The following is a 22,161-nucleotide window of genomic DNA, read 5'->3' as shown; positions in this document are numbered from 1 at the left end:
TCTTCATCCATTCAGTAGACTGTGGCCGCTGTCATTTCCCTGGATTCTTGACAACTCACCTCATTGACTGCAGGTACACCATTTTCAACCATGGCTAAAAGGGGTAGAGCAGCAAAGCACATTAAACAGATAAAATATCATGTTTTTCAATTAATATCTATTTATTGTTCAGCAAACCAGTGTAATCATTGCACTTTTTTGGCTCACTGTAAGACCCCATTTGGATTCAGTCAATTTAAATATCATGGATTTATGCCTAATTCTGTTTTCTCTATTCTTTTGATGTGCTAGACGATGGCAATGACAATGGAAATGTAACAGAAAAAAAATCCCCATCACCAGCTGAGAACACTGAAGAGCCAGTGCTACACTCACTAAAGTTCTGCATGTTAGATAAAAACTGAATGCCAGAACCCCGAGCTCAAGGCCCCAAGTTTGGACAGTTGTTCTTACTTTCTGTATCATTACGTTCAGCCTGTTTGCTGGAGGAAGGCGTTTAATATTGGAGGAAGGATGGATGATGCGTACAGGGACAGGACTACCCTGATGAGGGGTGCCAAAGACATTGCCAAAGAAGTTAAGAAACAAACAATAAAGAAAGCCAACGTAGGAGCTGACTACGCACAGGATGATTACAGCAAGACTGCTTATGCCAATTTTCAAGACGATGACGCCTACAACTATAGCCGAGGGACCTATGGCGAAGAACCACAAGAGGATGAGGGTTCAAGCGATGCCACTGAAGGCCATGATGAGGAGGATGAGATATATGAAGGGGAGTATCAGGGGATCCCAGATACAGGCCAAAGGAAAGAGAACCAGGTAGCCATCGGACAACTTGTCTCGGATGAGTACAAAGACCGTGAAGAGTTGGATGCTGAGAGGAGAGCTGATGAAGAGGAGCTGGCACAACAATATGAGCTGATCATTCAGGAGTGCGGACATGGCAGGTTCCAGTGGGCACTGTTCCTTGTGCTGGGATTGTCTCTCATGGCTGACGGAGTGGAGGTGTTTGTGGTGGGGTTCGTCCTGCCAAGTGCTGAGACGGATATGTGTGTGGAAAATTCCAGTACAGGATGGCTGGGTGAGTAGCTCTTCTATTCTAACATCTTGCAGGGATGCTAACCTTCTCATCAAAGAATAATTTTCCAAAACTATGAAATTATATGTTGCTTATAATAGTTAACGGGTCAAGAGGTGGGATGAAGATAGTACAACACACACAAAATGCTGGTGGAACACAGCAGGCCAGGCAACGGGTCTTGGCCCGAAACGTCGACAGTGCTTCTCCTTATAGATGCTGCCTGGCCTGCTGCGTTCCACCAGCATTTTGTGTGTGTTGCTTGAATTTCCAGCATCTGCAGATTTTCTCGTCTTTGCAGATAAAAATAGTAAACTGGTCTAACTCTATAGATGGCTTCTTATGTTATCAGAGGTCAAACGATATGCATACAGGTAAAAGGAAACAAAATATGGTTACATTTTAAAATATCTAATAATTTTGTATTTTGACTACGTTTGTGACAATAGAATGTGTTAAAACAGATGCTAATGTGACAGCAATTTTAGAATGTCGATGTCATCATGGTTAAGTATTGCATTGCCTTTCAGGTACTCATTAATTTAAATTAATTTAAGTCTTCAATGTGCTAATTGAAAAATTTCAATGTTCCAAAGTGGATATTGTCACACATTGATGCACCAAGTAAAGAGCATCCACTGTAGGGTAGAGGCTCATTTGTACTACTTTGAAGGTTCGTGAACTATTCGTGGGTTTAGCGACTGATTGGAAGAAGAGTTGGTAGTAGAGAAGTGTCCTTGGTTTTTGAAGAACTAAACACAATTTCTGCAATCTGCAGGAAGTGGTGTGGCAAAAGGTAGAATTGAACCCTCGTCTCTAAAATTTCTTTGCGATGTGGGAGGTTTAGTGCTATTTTCCATGGAAAATCAAAGGAGGGTCTCCAGTGCATGATGTTCCAGGCCAAGGTACAATTTAGACAAAAACTTCATTTTGGATCCCATCATTTTTCTCATTGCTGTTCCTCTGGAATGATTAATAAATGCTGGGATCTCGTTGGATCTGCAAAAGGATCCAATGTCATCATATGCTTTTACTTCTGGGCATTGGGTTTTCACAGTTGCAGCTTTCACCCTATCCAACCGTCCATGATCTGTAATCTGTGATCATCATAGATTAGGCTGCTGCACAATTACAATGGTTGTGACAACCTAGTAGCCATGGCATTAGTCAAGCAATCTAGAAATTGTGAGTTCAAGTCCAACTGTGGTAATTTGCGAATTTAAATTAATTAAATCTGGCAATGTGCTGACATGCTAGATAAAATAAGCCTTAAAGCTGCCAGAGTCCAGGGCTCGCTGATGTCCTTCAGTGAGGGAAAGCTGCCACTGTTACTCAGTCTGGCATATATCTGACACCTGTTCCACATTCACTCTCAGTGCCCTCAGGTTAACTGGAGAAGGCCAGTAGATTCATATGTTCACAGAGCATTACAGTACCCTAGTTAGCTAATGGGTATTTCTGCAAGTAATATACACCCTTTATAAAGAGAAATGTAAACATTGCACAATTATGGCTGTGGGCATAAAGAATGCAGGATTCCGAGTGTTGCTGTGAAATATATATAATTATATCAATGAAAGTAAAAATATAATACAATAGTTGGATTAACAAGTATGTATGTTCAAGGGTGCTCAGTGGCTTTTACTAATGAAAGAAGCAAAACTTTAATGAAGCTATATCTTTATGCTTCTTGTGAGCTCAAGGGGTAGTTCCATTGATTTTCTTGGTCTCTGTTCCAAGCAATATACTGTACTTGGAAGAAGTTAAATGCCTGGAAATGTATTTGCTTTGGTCTCAGGTATCTGGCATTCAGTAGTTCTATTCAATGAAAATCAAATAGCTATAATGACATGACATTACTTGTATCAAGAATACGAAGCATTTGCTTCCTTTACAGGTTATCTGCACTGCGCTTTCTCTGTAGCTATAACACTATATTCTGCATTCTTTTCTTTGTACTTCCTTGATCTACCGATGTATGACATGATTGGTCTGCACGGCATACAAATAAAAGCCTTCCATTGTACCTCAGTGCATGTGACATTAATAAAACCAACAATCCAATAAGCGGAGTTACTGAAATTACTATCTGCCGCACAGGAGTACCCATATTCATCGTGTTTTTTGCCTTTCTCTACATAAACGTTAAAATGCATGTGAAAAATATTCTGATGATTGGGATGATCCTAAAGTATATATTTATCATTAATAACCTTTTAAAGTCAATAAATAAGTTTCTAAATGCACCTAATTTTTAATATTATTGCTTTAATTGTGCATACTGATTAAATTGTGGGGGGAGGGGTGATTTGGACCAGAGTGAATAATTGAGCATGACAGAGCCAGGGAGTTTGATTAACGCAACTGAAGGCTATTTTAATCCTTAAAGTACTCTGGGTTAATAGCTAAGTGCATGGAAGTTAATTCATGTCCCTTACAGCTAATCTAGTTAATTCCTTTCTACAAGTACACTCTCAGTTCTTACTGTTCCGCTCACTCAGGAAATTGACAGAGAGCAATTGGAATTGGTTTATTATTGTCACATGTACCAAGGGTATGTTGAAAAGCTTGTCATGCATATGGTTCTTACACCACAGACAGACATACTTTATTGATTATACATTGAGGCAGTACAAAGTAAAATATGAAAAGAATGTGGAATAAAGTGCAACAGCTGCAGAGAGAGTGCAGTGGAATCAGCTTATAAGGTACAAGAACATAATGAGGTAGATTGTGAGGTCAAGAGTCCATTTATCATACCAGGGAACCACTCAATAGTCTTACTGTATACCAGTGGGATAAAAACTGTCCTTTAACCTGCTGGTATGTAATTACAGACATTTGTATTTTCTGCCTAATGGGATAGGAGGGAAGAGAGAATGTCCAAGGAGGATGGGGTCTTTGATTATGCTGGCTGCTTTACCAAATATAGACAGAATCGACGGAGGGGAGGCCGGTTTTTGTGATGTGCTCAGCTGTCTCCTCAACTCTCTACAGTTTCTTGTGGTCACATGCACAGCAGTTGCCATCCTAAGCTGTTGTTTGCATCAATAAAAATTGGGTTAATGGGTACATGCCAAATTCCTTTAGCCTCTTGCAGAAGTAGCAGCATTAATGAGCTTTCTCGGCCATGGCATCGACATGGTTGGACCAGCACAGGCTATTGGTAATGTTCACTTATGACCTTGTGCAGGGACCAAACACTGAAACTTTATCAATCAGACTCTGTTTTTCACCAAAGCCATGGATGCTCATAAGGGCTAGCCATTGAAGTAAATTGTCAGAGTTGCTTATTTGTATTCCTGGCCAAGAAATACCATCAAACTAATTTATTGTAACACAGGATTAGGGAAACCATTTACGAAAACGATATTTTTGTGGAATGCATAATCTAAGGTAGGGATTCAGTGAAGCACAGAGAGAGTCTTCCATTGCCTTTTGAGAAAAAGGCACTGGCTACATACACAAATGAGGATAAAGGACAAAACCTTTACTCTGAAAGAGAGTGGTATCTTTGATCAAATGTCTCAACCAGGAACATCAATTGTCCCATTTATCTCAAAGGGTGCTGCCTGCACATTGAGTTCCTCCGGCACTTTTCTGTTGCTCTGGATTCCAACATTTGTGTCAGGATTCTCTGGATCATTTCTGTTAACACGGAAGCTGCCTCACTGATTATTAATCTCTTTGTAGTTTGTGGCATCTTGGTGGATTACTGCACTTGCTTACAGTACAGTAGTATCATCATGGCCGCAAAAATTTGAGGATGCCCCAAAGATTAAAACATATTTTATGAGCAAAGTCCTTTACGTCATCAGGAGTTTTAAATAAAAGGCATTGTCTAGAAATTGAATAGATCTAAAAGATATTTTTTGAGTGAAGTATTTCACACCATCAGGAGACTTAATTAAAAGTCATTGTTTAGAAATTGAATAGAATAGCATCTGTTCCAGGTGACAATTTTGCATTAGTTGTTTTCACCCAGGGAAAACCATGCAAGCAATCATTTCCAGATGACTTTATATTGATTGGGAGATTGGAGCAGGAGGCTACATTTGCAATCCGTGTTGAGTTATTTGACATTTTTAGCAGTGCCGGGAATTCAAGATTCAAGATTGTTTAATGTCATTTCCAGTACACAAGTGTAAAGGAGAAGGAAAGATTTGTTACTCCAGATCTGTTGCAGCACACAAAAAATACACAATAGATAAAGAATATACTATTAATAAAAATGCAATAAATATAAGTACATCAGATTGCTTAGATGCGTAGATTGACTGTAAAGTGTTGCTAGGCTGTACGCAAGTAGACTGACAGGAAATATTGGAGTACTGAGGGAGTCATCACTGGGCAACTCATTTCCCACTTTCCCAACATGAACTGGATCTAAAAGCTACAACCCATGCCTCTCTTGGAACAGTTTCTCTGGATTTTTGCTTTAAAGGGGCACTTTGTCAACATCCGGAAATCCATTTGGGCAGCTTTAGAACTGACTGCAGGCTATTCAGATTCAGATTAATTTTAATTACCACAGGTACATCAAAAGAAGTATAGTGAGATGAGACATTTGTGTAACAACCAACACAACCTAATAATATGCTGGGGAGAGGCAGTGAGTATTGCCACATATTCCAGCGCCAACATTGCATGCCCACAAGAACACGATAAGCAACAAAACAGCAGCAGCAAAACAGGCACCTTTGAAAGAACACACAAAAAAACGTTGAAACTACCACAGGATATTTTCTCCAAGTAATAAGTTGCTGAGATGCACCTATAATGTGTTCCTCGGTAGACCCAATACATCAGCACAGTAGAGACACAACTGACAGCACTCACTGATTGGACCAATCAGAGTGGGTCAGGACACATGGATCAGAAAGGACAGGCAACTTGCAGAGGACACGCAGGAAACTGGAGATGCTGGAATCGGGAACCATAAACATTCTGCTGGAGGAACTCAGTGGGTGAGGCAGCATCTGTGGGAGAGATGATTGTTGGCAAATTGGGTCTAAGTTCTGTATCAGAGTTTCAGCAGAGATTTTACATCATAGCTGGACTTCTCTGGAGAAGAAGATATTTGTAAGTTTCTGTTTTACAAAGCTTTGACACAGACGTTATTGTGGGAAGATCTTTGATCATGCTGGAATCTTTCCACGAATGTCTAAATCACCTTTACTCTCAATGTCCTCACTTCCATGTCTTTTTAAGCGGCTAGAGCAGATCTCTGCCTTGTCCCTCATAGTTTGGTCACTCTGCATCAGAGAGGACCTGAATTCTAGGGAAATGTTTTCATCTCTCAAAGTTTTAGTGACGTACATATGGCATCTTGGGCATGGGCACTTGCTGTTGTAACTGGCATGTCACAAGTGCAGACAATCATAAACAGAGGAGATTCTGCAGACATTGGAAATCCAGAGCAACATGCACACAATGCTGGAGCAACTCAGGCAGCTTTGATTGAGGGGAATATGCAATCAACATCTCTGGCCCTTCATCAGGTCAATCACTGGCTGCACTAAGTGCTCCTGAAGAACCCAGACTCTTTTTTTTCGTAACAGAAATGGTTCCCATTCCCTCAATGTGCAGGTGGCTTTGTTTGATCAGTATAGTCTCCTCATGGTCAATGCTATGCTTAGGGAAGTGCACATGATGCCTTTCTCCTTATGAGATCACACTGCTGGGCATTTTCAGAAGCCAACAATGCCCAGGGGATTGGATCCGGTGGAGAGGTGAAACAAGACTATCCACTCCTTCCTCAGTTCCTCATAGCCCAGTGGCTGAACAGCAACATGAATGAGGTCCATGTAAATTTTGGCCTGCTGGAATGAGATTCCATGTTTGCACTGGTCTGAGGGAGCGGCCCAGATTTTCTCAGCAGATGCAGAGACCTTGCCATCTAGTGCTGCTTGCCACTGGACCTAACAACTCAAGCACAGCAGCCAGAGCTGGAGAGAGAGCAACAATAAGAAATACCATCGGACTAGACATGCCCAGACATCATCCCTGATGAAGGTGGCAGAGTTTGTCATCGAAATGTCGGTTAAAATCATCACCTGTACCAGGCTGGAAGCCCAAGAAGAATTTATGCAGAAGTGAAATTCTCGAAAGTGCGTCCACAACCATGAACCCAGTCATCACTGTAGCTAATTCAGGACCCTGTTTGTTGCAGGCCACAGCCCCCAGATCAGTGCAAGGACAAGTAAACCTCATGGAGGAGCAAGCTGGACCAGCCTGTTCCTTGCCTCCAGCTCCAAAACTCAAACCTTTTCAGTCTGGCTTGGTGCTTGAATCAGCCAAACCTCAGGTTATTCCTTTCTCCTAGGCTCTGCCGCTTTGATACGATATTGGATTCAGGCACCACCATCTCGACTTGGCCTGTACCTGACCTTTCCAATGCAGCCTGATGCTTAAATCGTTCAAGCCTCGGGTCTTTCCTCACTCTCAGGCTCAGGCCTGGACCCTGTCACCTCGATTCTGCCTTGCCTTAGTTCTGCCACAATGAATTGCCTCCAAATCCACTCCAGCACTAGCCACTCGTTGGCTCATTCCCTGATCTCAGGCCTGGGCCCCAACGCCTCGATTCAGCCTGTAGGCATCCTGCCACTACTGTCCTGCACATCTGAGACTTCAGTTTACACCACAAAAAAGCCAGGTTGTTCAGCTTATTTCAAAAGTCCAACTCTGAAAGGAAAGCCAGAGGTTATTGATTACAGTGATTGCTATTTTACCAATAACACAGTGCCCTTTGATTGGATGGAGGATCCTAGATCATCTCTCTGAGGGATACTTCTGTGCTGGTCCATCTACACTGATTATACTCTGAAAAATGCACTGCTGATCCAATTACTGAAATGGCTTGCTCGATTGTCTGCATGCAGCTCACTCAGACAGTTTTTATGAGGGCATAAAAATTATTTGTGCATTGCTGTGATGAGTGGGGTTTCTCAAAGTTGGGGAAGGCTACTCAGCTCTTACTGCAGTGGTCCTACACTGAGCCATCTCTCTCTCCACTTCACCCCTCCAGTACAGAGCAATTCTCTTGCCCCTGCCATTTATCTCAGTTGATTGATCGTTATAAGGTAATGAAAGCAAAGGATCAAAGTTCAAAAGATGTAGTAAATCAAGGAATAGAGACAAGGCTGGAGAGAAAGGCATTAATATGGGAAATGATAAACAGGCTGTGACAGGAAAGGATAGAGAGTACAAATCTAAGATTAAATCAATGGATAAGGCTAGAGGTTAAAAATAATAAAAGGACAAATCTGACAGCTCTTATCTTAATGCATATAGCACTCCAAATAAAACAGATGATTTGAGAGCACTAATAGAAATAAATAAGTAGGATATGACAACCATTGCAGAGATGTGGCTGTAGGAGTACATTGATTGGTTCGTGAATGTTGAAGAGCTATGGAACGTAGGAAGCAGTAATTCTCGTCAGTGTGCCACAGAAAGAAAGTTATTAAACTAAAGGGGACACAGAAAAGATTCACAACGACTGGAGGATTTGAGTTATAAGGAGAGACTGGATAGGTTGTGATAGTTTCCTTGGAGCAAGAGAAGTTAAGATGAGACCTTATAGAGGTTCATGTGATTATGAGGGAATTGTTAGAGTCGATGGTTACAGTTTTTTTCCCAGGATCAGAGCATCTAAAACTAGAAACAAACAGTTCAAGTTGACAATGGAAAGATCTGAGTGATAAACTTCTTGAGCTGCCAGAAGAAGAGTTAGAAACAGGTACAATTGCAATGTTTAAAACATATGAATATGGGAATTTTAGAGGGATACGGGTCAAATGAGGTCAAATGGAACTTGCTAATGTTGACACCTTGGTTAACATGCATAGGCTGAACTGAAGGATCTGCTTCCATTCTGTACAACTCTATGTCTCTCATTCAATGAGAAAGGACAAGCAATAATTAACACTAACTTTAGAAAGTTGAGAGATATTATCTGTATTCAGGAAATCAGGTTGTAGGAATGGCCTGGACAGAGTTGAAAAATAATGAAGACAGGAATTCACTTGTAGGAGTAGCCTACAGACTCCTAACATTAATCACTCTTTAGAGCAAGAGTACAAATGAGGAAGAAATGGGAACATGTCAGAAAAGTGTGGCAATAATAACATACTGTATTTTTCATACTCATATTTCAGAGGGGATTTTTATCTGCATCTAGACTGGAAAAATCAGATAGGCAAAAGAAAGCTAAATCAGGAGTTTATAATTTTTTGGGTAGTTACCTAAGATAGCGTGTTCTCAGTCAACCAGAGAGCGGTCGACATTATATTAATTTGCTTGATGAGATGGAATTAACTAATATCCCCAATATGTAGATACTCCTGGATAGCAGTGAACTAAAATTTCCTGTGTGTGTGTGTGTGTGTGTGTGTGACAGAGAGAGAGAGAGAGAGAGAGAGAATAGTTCAAGACAATGGTTCTAAACTCTAGTAAGGGCAAGTAAGAGACTGAAAGCAGAGCTAGATACATTGAAATCACAAATTCAATTGAAAGATTGGTCCATTGAGATGAAATGACAGACATTAAAGCAGTCCTTTAAAATACACAGGATGTGGAACAAAAGTTCTAATAGGTAAAACCACCTTCCATGGCTAACCAAATAAAGCTTAAAGTAGCATCAAAGGAAAAGCATATAATTGTGGAAAGATACTGTAGGTGGCAGGTCAAATGACTGAATAGAATATAAAAAGTAGCAAAGGACAAAGATTAATAAGGAAGGGAAAAATGAGGTAAAGATAGCCAGTGATATAAAAATATTGAAAGGATGTCATTGGGTTCAGAAAACAAAAGGATTAAGCAATGTGAGAGTTATTCCTACAGAAAATGAACGTGGGGGATTAGTGATGGAAACCAATCAGGTGACAGATGAATCAAACATGTATTTTGCAACAGTTACTTTAGATGAAACTAGTAACAGCTGTAAATTAGGAATTAGAAAAGACTTGGGAAATTCATAATCACTAAGGAAATGGAAGCAAGCACATGGTTGGATTACAAGGCTGACAAACCTTTATGTACTAATGGACTTCATCAGAAGATCTTAAAAGAAATAGTGAGACAAATAGAAGTCAGCAAAAGCAAAGATATTTACTGTTTTTGAGCATCTTTTTGTCATCTTCCACCCCTACATGATCTCTGGGCTCCTTCACTCCTGGCCCCATGCATATCCTTAACATCTTTGTGATACCATTCCAAGTGCCAAGGTTCTAAGCCTTTGAATCATTGTTCCAAATGTCCTCACCTTCTGATAATTCATAAAAATGTACCAATTTGACCATTTTTTTGAATGACGGAGAAGTCAGTCATCATCCAATAGTGTGTCAGCCTAACTCCAGATATTCTTTAATTTCCAAAAGATCTCTAGATTCAGGGAAGGTTCTATTAAATTGAAAATACTTTTATTCAGAAAGGAAATGAGATAGAAAGCATGAAATTAAGGACCAGTTAGCTTAATATGTGCCATTGGAGAAAAAAGCTGGAAGCTATATTAAAGATTCATAACATGGCACATAGAAAAATTCAAGGCTATCAGGAAAAGTCAAAATATTTTGGGAAAATGTAATCTTGTTTGAGCAATTCATTGCAGTTCTGTGAAGAAGTAATGTCTTGTGGATATGGGGAAGTGGTTGATTGCATACTTAGACTTCCAGAGGGTGTTTCGTAAAGAGTCATTGTTAGATACATGGGTTAAGACCAAAGAAAAAGTGGCTGGAGTTGCTTAGCACTTTAGTAGCAAAAAGAAAACTACCAATATTTACAAAAAGATATCTACTAGAAAACACAATAATAGCTCCATACTTTCCAATGTTATCTCCTGGCAGCTTCTATCTCTCTCCAGATTGAGTGCAATGAATCAGGACATGCTATCTCTAATTACCCCCAAAGTTAAGTACACATGAATTAGAATATGATGCACCCCACAATGTAGTTACAATCATACAAAATAAACAATATCTACCTTAAATACTGTATACAAACAACACATACACATTTACACATACCCATTACTAAAGAAATCAAAACTTCTCTGTGTATGTTGGGAAAGGCAGCATAAATCAGCGGGGTTTAGGACCCATTATGAGAATATACTGGGGAAGACATTGAAGTGCCTACATTTGGTGTAACCAGAGCAGAACGACAAGGCAGTGTTTGTGTGTGTGTAAATGTGCATGTGTAAGGAGTGAGCTTACTGAGTGCTCTCCATTACACAGTCACATCAGCGGTTATTGAGAACGATAAAAGCTCATGGTGCAGGAAGTGACAATTTCAGACTGAGCTAAGGAGAAAAGTATTTACTCTGAGGGTGGATAATGGAATAGAGAATTTAGGAGGTTATGCTTCTGACAAGGGGCCAGTGGGCTCTAAAGCCTCAATCATTGTGTTCATTCAAACCCCAAATGATTGGGGTTTAATGTAATCAAGGGACATGGAGACAGTACTGAAGAACAATGCTGAGGAAAGAAGATCAGACATGATTTTGATGCAGACATGAAGGCTGGATGGCATACTCCTGCTCCTATTGTTTCACTTTCTTTACCTATATGATCACAGCATCATGTTATAAGCTCGGTGCTCCCCTCACCTCCCATGAAGCCCTTCTCTCTTCCATTGTAGCTATTGTGTGTGTTTTTTTCTGTCTGGCTTGAGTGAGCAACATGACATTCAGAACATAGACATTACAACACAGTACAGGCCCTTCGGCCCACAATGTTGCGCCAAGCTTTAATGGCAACACCTCGCCGATCTCTACAGAGAAAATTATTGGAAAATTGTGTATGGGAACTGTGCCAGTGACAATGTAGTGTAGAGTTTTCTACGTACCAAAATCTCAGTTGCCATTGTTTAGTAATCAATAGTAAGTACTGACCTTAGTGAGGTGATAAATTTAGAATTTTTGGGTCACTTTGCCAAGGACTAACTTGGAGTTGGAAAGTTATAGCAACATCAGTTCAGTTTTGTAGATTCTAATATAAGGCAGGATCTCGCTCATCAATAAGATTTGAAGAAGCAGAACTGGTAATGGAACCTAGAATTCCTCCATTTCTCTCCATGTGATGCAGCAACATCATGTCTTATTAGAGTGAATCAGTACTGGGAAGTTTATGAGGACAGGTTTCCTGTAGCTGTGCAAATTCAACAATAAGCATTTTGTACATTTGTGGGTATCTGTTTCACAGATCAAGTTCCTGGGGTTTCAATAATGGGAGCATATGTGCTCCATTATCATGTAAACAGAGATTCCAGATAAACTGATTTATCAAAAGCTTGGTGTGGAGACACTAAATTTTTGAAAATGGGAGTGTGTATTGTGAATTCATCAAAGGAAATGAGATCTTTATGAAGAAATTGTGGAAGCCTAAATGTCCATGATCCTAAATATTCCATCCTAACTTAATCACTCTAAATATTGGCTTTAGCATGTAGCTAATTGGAAGAATATAGTCAGGTTTAAATTTGCAACGTGATGTTCATGTTTACAGAAAGCATTCATGGTGCAAATTTACATTTGACTTCAAATTCTGTTAGGTATGTGCTGGGCTGCACAGGTCGGTTCTGCATTACAACAGAATTGCTTTGCAAGATTCAGAATTCACGTGGTGGCTTGAAGATTCTAATTGGATCCATTGATAATTCTAGTGCGTTAGAGAACTGAGTGAATAAGGAAAGTCTTTCCCCAGTGTACACTCCATTTATGACAGTAAAATTTAACATTTGCCTATTACTTTGCCATAGTTATCAAATAACATGAACTATTGCTGGATTATTTTGGAAAACTGCTACTGTATTTTACAGATAAAATGTTACTCTTTTGGATAAAATATTATTCTATATGTCAATACCTATACGTCAGGCAAAATAACTTATTTCTCACACTTACTTCCAAAAAGGCTGTTAAATAATGCATTTAATACTTTAAAGACTTATTTAAAGATCTGGTTACTACCTGGAAATTGACTGTAGTAACAACAGAAGTACCTGGAGGATGACATAAATGAGAAAATATTTATGTTAGCAGAACATTTTTGTCCATATATTTTTACGAATTACAGCTCCCTTTTCCCAGGGGAAATATCGGAGACCTTGAACTATAGATAGTTTGCAAGTATGCACCTTTTACCAGAACAAAATATCCCAAGGCATTTTAGAGGAGCCACATCAAAACTTGACAACCACAAGACGTTAAAAGGACATTGTGTGTAGTTCTGGTTGCCTAGCAATACAATGTCATTCAAAAGAGTACGGAAATGTTCACAGGAATATTACCCGGACTGGAGGGCTTCAGTTAGATAGGCTGGGGCTTTTTTTTCCCTGGAGCACAGGAGGCTGGGGTATACAAAATCATGAGAGGCTCGGATGGGATGAATCATCACAGCTATCGTCCAGTGGAGAGGAGCAGCATTTTGTGTGAAACCAGAGAACATATTTCATGGTGAGAGGGGAAAGATTTAATTGGATCCTGAGGGGCAGCTTTCTCACACAGAGGAAGGTGGACATATGGAATAATCTCCTAGAAGAATTAGTGGAGCTGGGTATAGTCACAGCATTTATAAGTCATTAAGACAGGTTTGGAGGGATATGAAAGGTTGAGCAAGGCATTGTTGTGTATTTAGTATTTCAGTGGTAATTGGATAATGTAAATATATTATTTGATAAGCATTAATGTTCATTTAAATAATTCATTATGGGTTATATGTGAAAATAAGTGAATTACATACATCGTGACACTCTCATGTGACATGGGCGGGCCTCTTTTAAAGCAAAAACGAAAGTTACACTTACATTCATGGCTCTGATTTTTTCTTGCAATTAGATTTATGTTTTGGAGTTAAAGAACATAACAGGTATGGGTCAAATTTTGGGAAATGGAACTGGCTCCATTGGGCAGCTTGTTGACATGGACAGGATGGGTGGAACAGTCTGGTTTCCTTACTGTATAGCTCTATGACTCTATAAAAAGCTACCAAAACTTTGGTCAAGTTGGTAGATTCCCATGAGTGAGCTATAGATACTGAAGGTAAAGACATCTGGGGCAGCAATTCATAAGATTAGATACTTGGAATGGTGTAGGCAATGATGTTAGGGATATCCAAGAGTCCAGAAGTGGAGGATTCCAAAAATCTTGGTTGTAAGATGATAGAAGGTTGCTCCAAAAACGTAACAGGCATCTTGTTCTTCTAGTACTTTTTCAACCTTTGTGTAAGAAGCTTGTTTCCTTTCTTGGTTTCATAATTCCTTGATCATTGTTCATATGATAACCTTTCAAGGTCCAGGTAATTATTCAGCAGAACACTTTATCAAATTCACATTCTCCATTTTAATTCCCAATTTCCTTTCTCAAAACAAGCCAGGAGTTCAATAACAAAACCTAAAATGAAGGTATAGACCCTTACCCTTCTCTATGGTAATGCTATATGTTTTTACATACCACTATGAATGATTCTTAGACTATTTTACTTGTATGTTCATGTTCCAAATCTAATTATATGCTAGCACTTTCTCTTTCAAATGAAGAAACAATGGTTTCAGTATGTTTGAGCTGACTGGAGAGCTGCAGGATATAGAAATACGTGAATGTTTTACTTCACGTTCTGCAGATTATGGTCGTCCTCATTTAAGAGGTGGCTGCGTAATTTCAAAGATAAACAGAGTTAATAAATCAGAAACTAGCCTCTTGCAGACTAATATAATTTAGCTTTCTGTGAAAGCATCAGTGCATGAAATTACATAAAAAGCTGCATGATGCAGCTAAATGGTCACATCTTTCCCAATGATCTTTTCGCAGCCACTCATTGGCAGGTAGAAATTAAGCTGCACATATACAAAGAATTTTCCCCTTCTAAATCTTCTAAATTATTTGTAAGATCAATTAATGGAAACTAAAGTAAATGTAAAATGCACAGAATATAAGTGTAATATTTTAAATTTAAAATTTTCAAGAACCTTGGGTTTTTTCATGTTAAGTGGATTTGTCTCAGAGTTGGACAGCCTCTTAGCTGCAGTTACGCACAGGAGATGTATATTTTTATTTATTGAGATACAGCCCCAATTTAATCCTAGCCTAATCATGGGATAATTTACAATGACCAATTAACCTACCAACTGGTACATCTTTAGACTGTAGAAGAAAACTGGAGCACCTGGGGAAAATCCACACTGTCACGTGTGGTAACTTTAACTTTAAAATTAAAGTCCGTCTCGAGCCTTATAGGCTCATCAGTGCTTATGCCGGTTTCCGTGGCGTGAAGCGATTGATAGTACAAGACTCCCCCCTCCCCCCCGGATAGGACACCAGTCGATCGCGATGTTAACCCCCAACATTTTGACGGTACCCATTCCTCGGCTGGGGCTTGAACTCATGACCTTCAGATCGCTAGTCCAACACTTTAACCCAGGCATGGGCAAACTACGGCCCGCGGGCCATATGCGGCCTGTTAAGCTTTTTAATCCGGCCCGCAGAACTTGATGAAATTATTTTAATAAATCTTGTTGACATTTTTTCCCCGCAATTCTGGAGTTTTCCCAATAGATGACGCACTCTATGTACATTGACCTTTGTTGAGGTGCAGTGTATTACTCCACATTTGCGCTTTACTCTTTGTTCAGCTCGACCTATTTGTGTGAACAGGCGTTCAGCGTCATGAACATCAACAAAGCCAGCCACAGATCCAAGTTAACTGACCAACACCTCAGATCCATCCTGAGAATCACCACAACAAAACTAAATCCAGACTTTGATGCGCTGGCTAAAAAGGGAGACCAACAACACTGTTCCCACTGAAATTAAAAATAAGCTTCTTCGTTGTGTTATGTAAAAAATGCATTTGAAAATATTTTTTTCAATAAGCCTTACATGTTACATGTCATTTCTGTTAAGTGATGGACATGAGTAGTGCGCAGGTGCACGTACGTTCTCAAAAAAAAATGCGCTCCAGATCAAATAACGCGCTCCGCATACTGGCGCGCTGTCACTGTTCTGTCTTTGTGCTGGTCATTGTTGAGTTTTGGCACAGGGGGCAATTGAATAAGAAGGAGCAGGACAAGTAGACCTGCATCTCCTACCGTTTTTGAAATAAAGAGGAGAGTGATGATGATAATATCTTGAAGGATAACAGAATTTTCAGTGCTTTAAAATAATAACTGTTACTATAAAAAAAGCTGTATTTTATTCATTTAATTTTCAGTGTTTTAAAAGTCATTTCAATAAATAGCTAAATACCATGGGACTTCAAAGACAGATATTTTGTTGTAATGTATTTGTTCATTTTCAATTGAAATTAAAGCACATGTTTTCTACATATCCCATGATATTTTATTTTCTCTTATGAGGTGTATTACCAAAACACTCTGTCCATCTGCTCCTGGTCCGGCCCCCCTGTCAAATTTTAGAACCCTTTGTGGCCCACAAGTCAAAAAGTTTGCCCACCCCTGCCTTAACCACTTGGCCACGCACTACACACATGGTCACAGGAAGAACATGCAAACTCCCTACAGTCAGGGGCAAGAATTGAACGCAGGTAAAGCAATGTGCTAACCACTACGCTACTGTGTTGTAGAAGCTGCTCTGCTCTGTGCAATAGCATACCTACCTATATCGATGTTGAACACAGCACTGCACTGTAAGTGCAAATGTAAAGTGAATGATGTAAGCCTCAATTCTCATCCCCCTTCTCTTGGTGCATAATCGTTATTTTATCAGCAATGTGATTAGAGAGCTAAATGTTAAGTGCCAACTGTTTGAACACACTCGATACCACTTGCTAAAACCATTTTTGTTTGGATTACCTTGAACTGAGTTAATAGCCAACAAAATAAATTTGAAAGTGTACCATGCTAAGTTCTGAGGAGGGAAGCATCTTCTAAAAACTTACTCAATTTATTTCTCTATATGGAATGGAGTTAAATTGTTGATTGCATGTGCTGTGTGATCTAGCTAGAGTTAATGTATCGTTGACCAGGAAAGTTGCCATTTTAACCACTTAATATACCACCTTTCATCTCTGCATAGAGGAATTCTCTTGAAAATCATTATCGGTTCTGTCACAGATATTAATGTCCTTGTAAATCCCCTTTACTTTGGCCTGAGTGCTGGATGCAGTACTCAAGAAATGGCAGACTCTGGAACCCGACCAACGAATAATCTGCTGGGTGGAGTCAGTGAGTTCAACAGAATATGTGGGGGAGGTGAAGGAATTGTTGATGTTTCAGGTCAAAATCCTACAGTGGGACACCCAGCACATTGGCAGGTTTATTTTTCCCCACAGAAGCTGCTCAGCTTGCTGAGTTCCTTCAGCAGATTGTCGTTAACCTAAACACTCCTGGTGAAAGAGAGAAGGAGCTTGTGCTGCTGTTTTCCCGAAGTAATAGGATGTAGGTGTTGTTGGCAAGACCCGCATTTATTGCCCTGTCATAATTGTCCTTGGACTGACTGCTTCCCAGTTCCTTCAGAGGGAAATTAATGACATTGTCTGTGGTCCAGAGTCAGAAAAAGGACAGTTTGTGTAGGACTGAGAATTTTATTTTCTGGGACAAACTAATAGTTTTAAAAATACTTCAATAATTTTATAATCACTATTCTGAAAGGAGCTGTTTATTCCAGATGCTATTGACGTTTCAATCTACAATAATACAATTTGAAACTAAATTTTAGTCCAGAATTTTCGATTATTATTTCCATCATGAAATGTTTATGCTTGCAAATTCAGTTCCTTCCTTTAGAATGAGATAAATTCTTAAGCCCAGAAATGGAATTACTATGATAAAAACAAAGAATTCTGAAAACACTCCGAAAGTCTGGCGTCTTCTGTGGAAAGGGTGTTAAAGTTAATATATCAGGATAAAGACCCTTCTTCCAATGACACAAAGCACAGCTGCTGCGAGAATCTGAAGCCGAAAAAAATCAGCTGAGTTCCTACAGCAGATTGTCCGTTGACTCTTCTTCCAAATTTGAAAGAGATCATGGAATTAAGGATTTGGATTTTACAGGGATCTCAGAATGTAGAGCAAAGAGGTTGGAATTGAGGGGAACAACAAGCGAGCCGGTCCCCAGTGGGAAACGGTTTGGCTTCTCTTGGCGCATGATTACCTCAGGGATGTGGCGTCTTTTGCATCCTTTTACCTGCTGAGTGCCCCTGCCAAAAAACTACAGCTTTCCAGCATTCATAGAGATACTTTGCCTTTTTACTATTGAATTAATTCCTGAACCTAGTATGTCCTTTTAATATTATAAGAAGGCAGATTTGTATGTGTGTGTGGGGGGGGGGGAGTGAGGTAAGGTTTAAATTTTTCAACTATACCTTGTCCACACCCAGTCTGAATCAAGCCTCCTTGTACTTGGGATTAAATTTGTTCTGGTCTCTGTCTCTAATACTGCCCACACACTTCATTTTGATCCATTGGGATTAGCTCCCCAAAATTATTACATTATGCTGGCATCAAGGACACAGGACACTGAAAGGTTAAAACCTATAGAGACTAGAAATATGAAATTTTAAAAGAAAGGAAATGCTAGGTTATACAGTAGGTGAGGCAAAAATAAAAGAAGCAGTTAATATTTCAGGTCAGTTAAAGCCAATCACTGATAGTTCTTTTTATATCGAATGGAAGATATGTGCTTGTTCGGCAGGATGTGAATGAGGGGTAAAGGAAATGTGGCTGCTGCTGGTGTCACTCTGGGGGTGCATCGATATTCTTAAATTTGTCATATCTCATGGAGTAAAGACAGGATGAATTTGTTCACACTGCTTACCCCTCCTATCTCCCTCCCCATTAATATTTGTATTGTTTTCTGAGGGGAGAGCAGAGAATCCTAACAAAGGAAGATAAAAATAATCATACACGGAAAGACAAATTGGCAGAGGGTATTTTGCATATCAGTAGGAAGCAGAACCTAGAAGGAGGTTTTAAGGTAAAGCCATGACAGAACAATGCACTTAAAAACATATCATGGGCGGAACTGTCTGAGCACTGCATCAGTCCATATGTAATTTAATACTGTGAAAATTATTATGCTTTAATTGTAATCACTGGAATCAAATGTTGGTAAAGCCAGTCACAGTAAAATGCTAGAAGACCCCAGTTTAAATGATATGCACTGAATAAAGCCATTAGCATTAGCCTTATAATGTCAGTATCAATGGTCCTGCAGCAAGGAGACTGCGGTTCTGCTACACTAACACTGTTAATAGAACTGACACAAGTAATATTTTGCGCTGATATCCTGCCAAATATGGTATCTCATCATTAAAATCTGTTTTGGATTATTTATGCTGAAGATGATGCAAGTCTCGAGTTATAAAAGAAACTTAAGATTGATTTTGCGAATAATCTATTAGAAAGACTATTGTTAAACATTGTCGACTGCACATTTTCTGGGGTCAATATTTTTGAATTTTAAAAGATGCATGAAATCGGATACTTTCACCGTGTAGGTTTCTGAGAAAACCATTTCTAATATGTAGAAAATATAAAGAAGAAAATAATTGAACCACATAAATATTAATATTGCAGATTTGTTGCAGCACCTATAATACATAGTCTACACACACACATCACATAACTAACACATGTGCTTACATACACACAGTATACTTCATAAGCACAAAAAATACTCTTATAGAAACATAATCTATGTAAGGCACAAAAAATATACATAACGCACACACACACACACACACACACACACACACACACACACACACACACACACAGATACACACATCACATAACTAACTCAGATGCTATGTACACACAACATACTTCATATGTACAAAAATACTCATTAAAAACACAAACTATATAAAACATGAACGTACACAACACACACACACGAACACATACATACATCACATAGCTAACTCAAATACTTATGTATACGGGAGAACGTACAAACTCATTACAGGCAGTAGATAAACACTGATTACCAGTAGCACATAAATTCAGAGTCAGAAATTATGGTGAATCCAAGCTGTATCATTATATATTCCAAAATCTGAAAAAATCCAAAATCCGAAACACTTGAAATGCCCCAAGCATTTCAGTCAGCCTGAAATGTCAACTGTTCTTTTTTTCCATAAATGCTGCCTGACCTGCTGAGTTCTTGCATCATATTGTGTGTGTTGCTTTGGATTTCCAGCATCTGCAGAATTTCTCTTGTTTGTGATGGCCTTTGTGCAGGGGTGTATCTATGGAAAATAGCACCTATGGTAAGCACTGAAATTGCGCCCCTGTCCAAACATCTGACACCCATCTTTTAGATAACTTTACCATAATATCAGCTCAAAAATACAAGTCAAGCTCATTAATCTTTTAATTAACATTATGGCACTACATGAAAATTGTAACTGCACCTTCCTTGCTTTCACTGATGCAAATTGGTCTATGATGTGATCAAAGTCATTTTTTTCAATTTCTTCTCTTTCTACACTCAGCAGAGCAAGATCATCGAGTCTGCCTTGACCTGTGGAGGCTCTCAAATACGAAAGTATTCGTTTTAACTTGCTGAATGATCTCTCACAGCTGGCGATGGAAACTGCAATGGTTAGTGTTATCTGAATAGCAATGTGAAGATTGGGGAAGATGCTCTCATCTCCAAACTGAGCAATAAATTCAAGAAGCTCTTCAGGTCTTGATAATTTCAAGTTGACTCACCTTGATAGCAACATTCTGCAATCCAAAATGTTTTCATATAGCTGCTGTCCATCAACATCAGAGCTGTACAATTCGCCCAAATTTTTGCACTTCTTCTTTAGGTTGTTAATGTCGGTGCCGTAACACAGTCTCTGGACATCGAGAAATAACCCAAACGTGGTGTCAGTGTCATGCAAACGAGCGAACCTTTTGTCCATTTCTCTGTGAAGACGGTCGAGTGTTCCCATCATGACTCTTTCCATTTCTTCCTTAGCTGTTAACCCAGCGTCTCTCGAGTTCTCATCAGTCATTTGTTTCTTTCGTCTCTGACATCTTTCAACTTCAATATTCCATTATTGACAGAGGCTGACTCCTTTTTTGAGTGACTCACTGACTAACACTTCTCTTTCATCATAAAAATTATCTCGGAGGGCTTTCAAATCCAGGGCAGCATCGTGGAAGTTCATGCTAGGATCCTGCAGCCTCTTTTGAATATGGTCAATACGAATGAGTACTTTGTTCCAAAATACTAGCAAAATCAGAAAATTGTAACTCAACATGCAGTTGTACAGCTGCCTTGTGTCACTTCTTGTTTCACTGGTCTCGTTTTCATTGTCTATCATGTCCTGGAGAACTTGAAGTATCTCCTTAAGGTACTTGTTGACGGACTTCACTGCTTCTGTCCTTGCACTCCACCTGGTTTCAGACTCCGACTTAACAACCACAGGCATGGTGTTTTTGAGTTTTTCTCAGCGCTGTGTTGAACAAGAGAAAAACACGTAGAGAGCTTCGATGGTTCCAAAAAACCTGACCGTCATTGTATCCTGCTTGGCTGCATGTACACCCACCAAGTTGAGTGGGTGATTGTCACAATTCACAAACACTGCCAGGTTGTTTTTCTCACTTATTCTTTGATGAACACCACTTCTGTGTCCAGCCATCACAGCAGTGTTGTCATAGCACTTTGACTGACAATCTTGTATCTCCAATTCGTCCTTCTCTAGCTGTTTCAAGGTATCTTCAACCAAGCTCTCAGCATCCTTATGGCTTATCTGGATAAAACCAAGGAAGGACTCTCTAACACGGACTGATTTCCTCTCAAAATCAACTTCCACATACCTCACTACTTCTGACATCTGCTCACGGTGTGCCTGATCAGGAATCAAGTTGAACATGAGACCATAATACTTGGCTTTATGAATGCTTCTCAGTAAACTCTGGTGAACAGTGGGTGCCATCATGTGGATGAATTTGTTCTGGACACCCAGTGAAAGCTAAGATGTGGATCCAGGATGGCTTTCTAAATGAGTGAGGTGTCCTTTTATGACAGGGTCATAGATGGCCAGTAGTTTCAGTAAGCCAAGGAAATTTCCCACATTGGAGTTGTTGTCTAGCTGAAGTGACTCCCTGTGTCCTCACAAAACCAGGTT

General features: G+C 39.5%; 1 protein-coding gene across 6 annotated transcripts in view; it reads left to right on the top strand.

Moving 5' to 3' along the window:
• The first annotated feature begins 513 nt into the window (after positions 1–513).
• Positions 514–22,161, top strand: part of sv2ca (synaptic vesicle glycoprotein 2Ca) — a 141,830-nt gene continuing 120,182 nt past the window's right edge. For all 6 annotated transcript variants that reach the window (XM_059974517.1, XM_059974521.1, XM_059974520.1 and 3 more), the window contains exon 1: positions 514–1,084. In XM_059974517.1, coding sequence (XP_059830500.1) covers positions 514–1,084 — 571 coding nt within the window. The remainder of the gene's footprint in view (positions 1,085–22,161) is intronic.

Source organism: Hypanus sabinus, chromosome 7, assembly GCF_030144855.1.
Source record: "Hypanus sabinus isolate sHypSab1 chromosome 7, sHypSab1.hap1, whole genome shotgun sequence".
Taxonomy (NCBI): Eukaryota; Metazoa; Chordata; class Chondrichthyes; order Myliobatiformes; family Dasyatidae; genus Hypanus; species Hypanus sabinus.
Note: the sequence above shows the minus strand (reverse complement) of the source record. Positions and strands in the feature narration are given on the sequence as shown.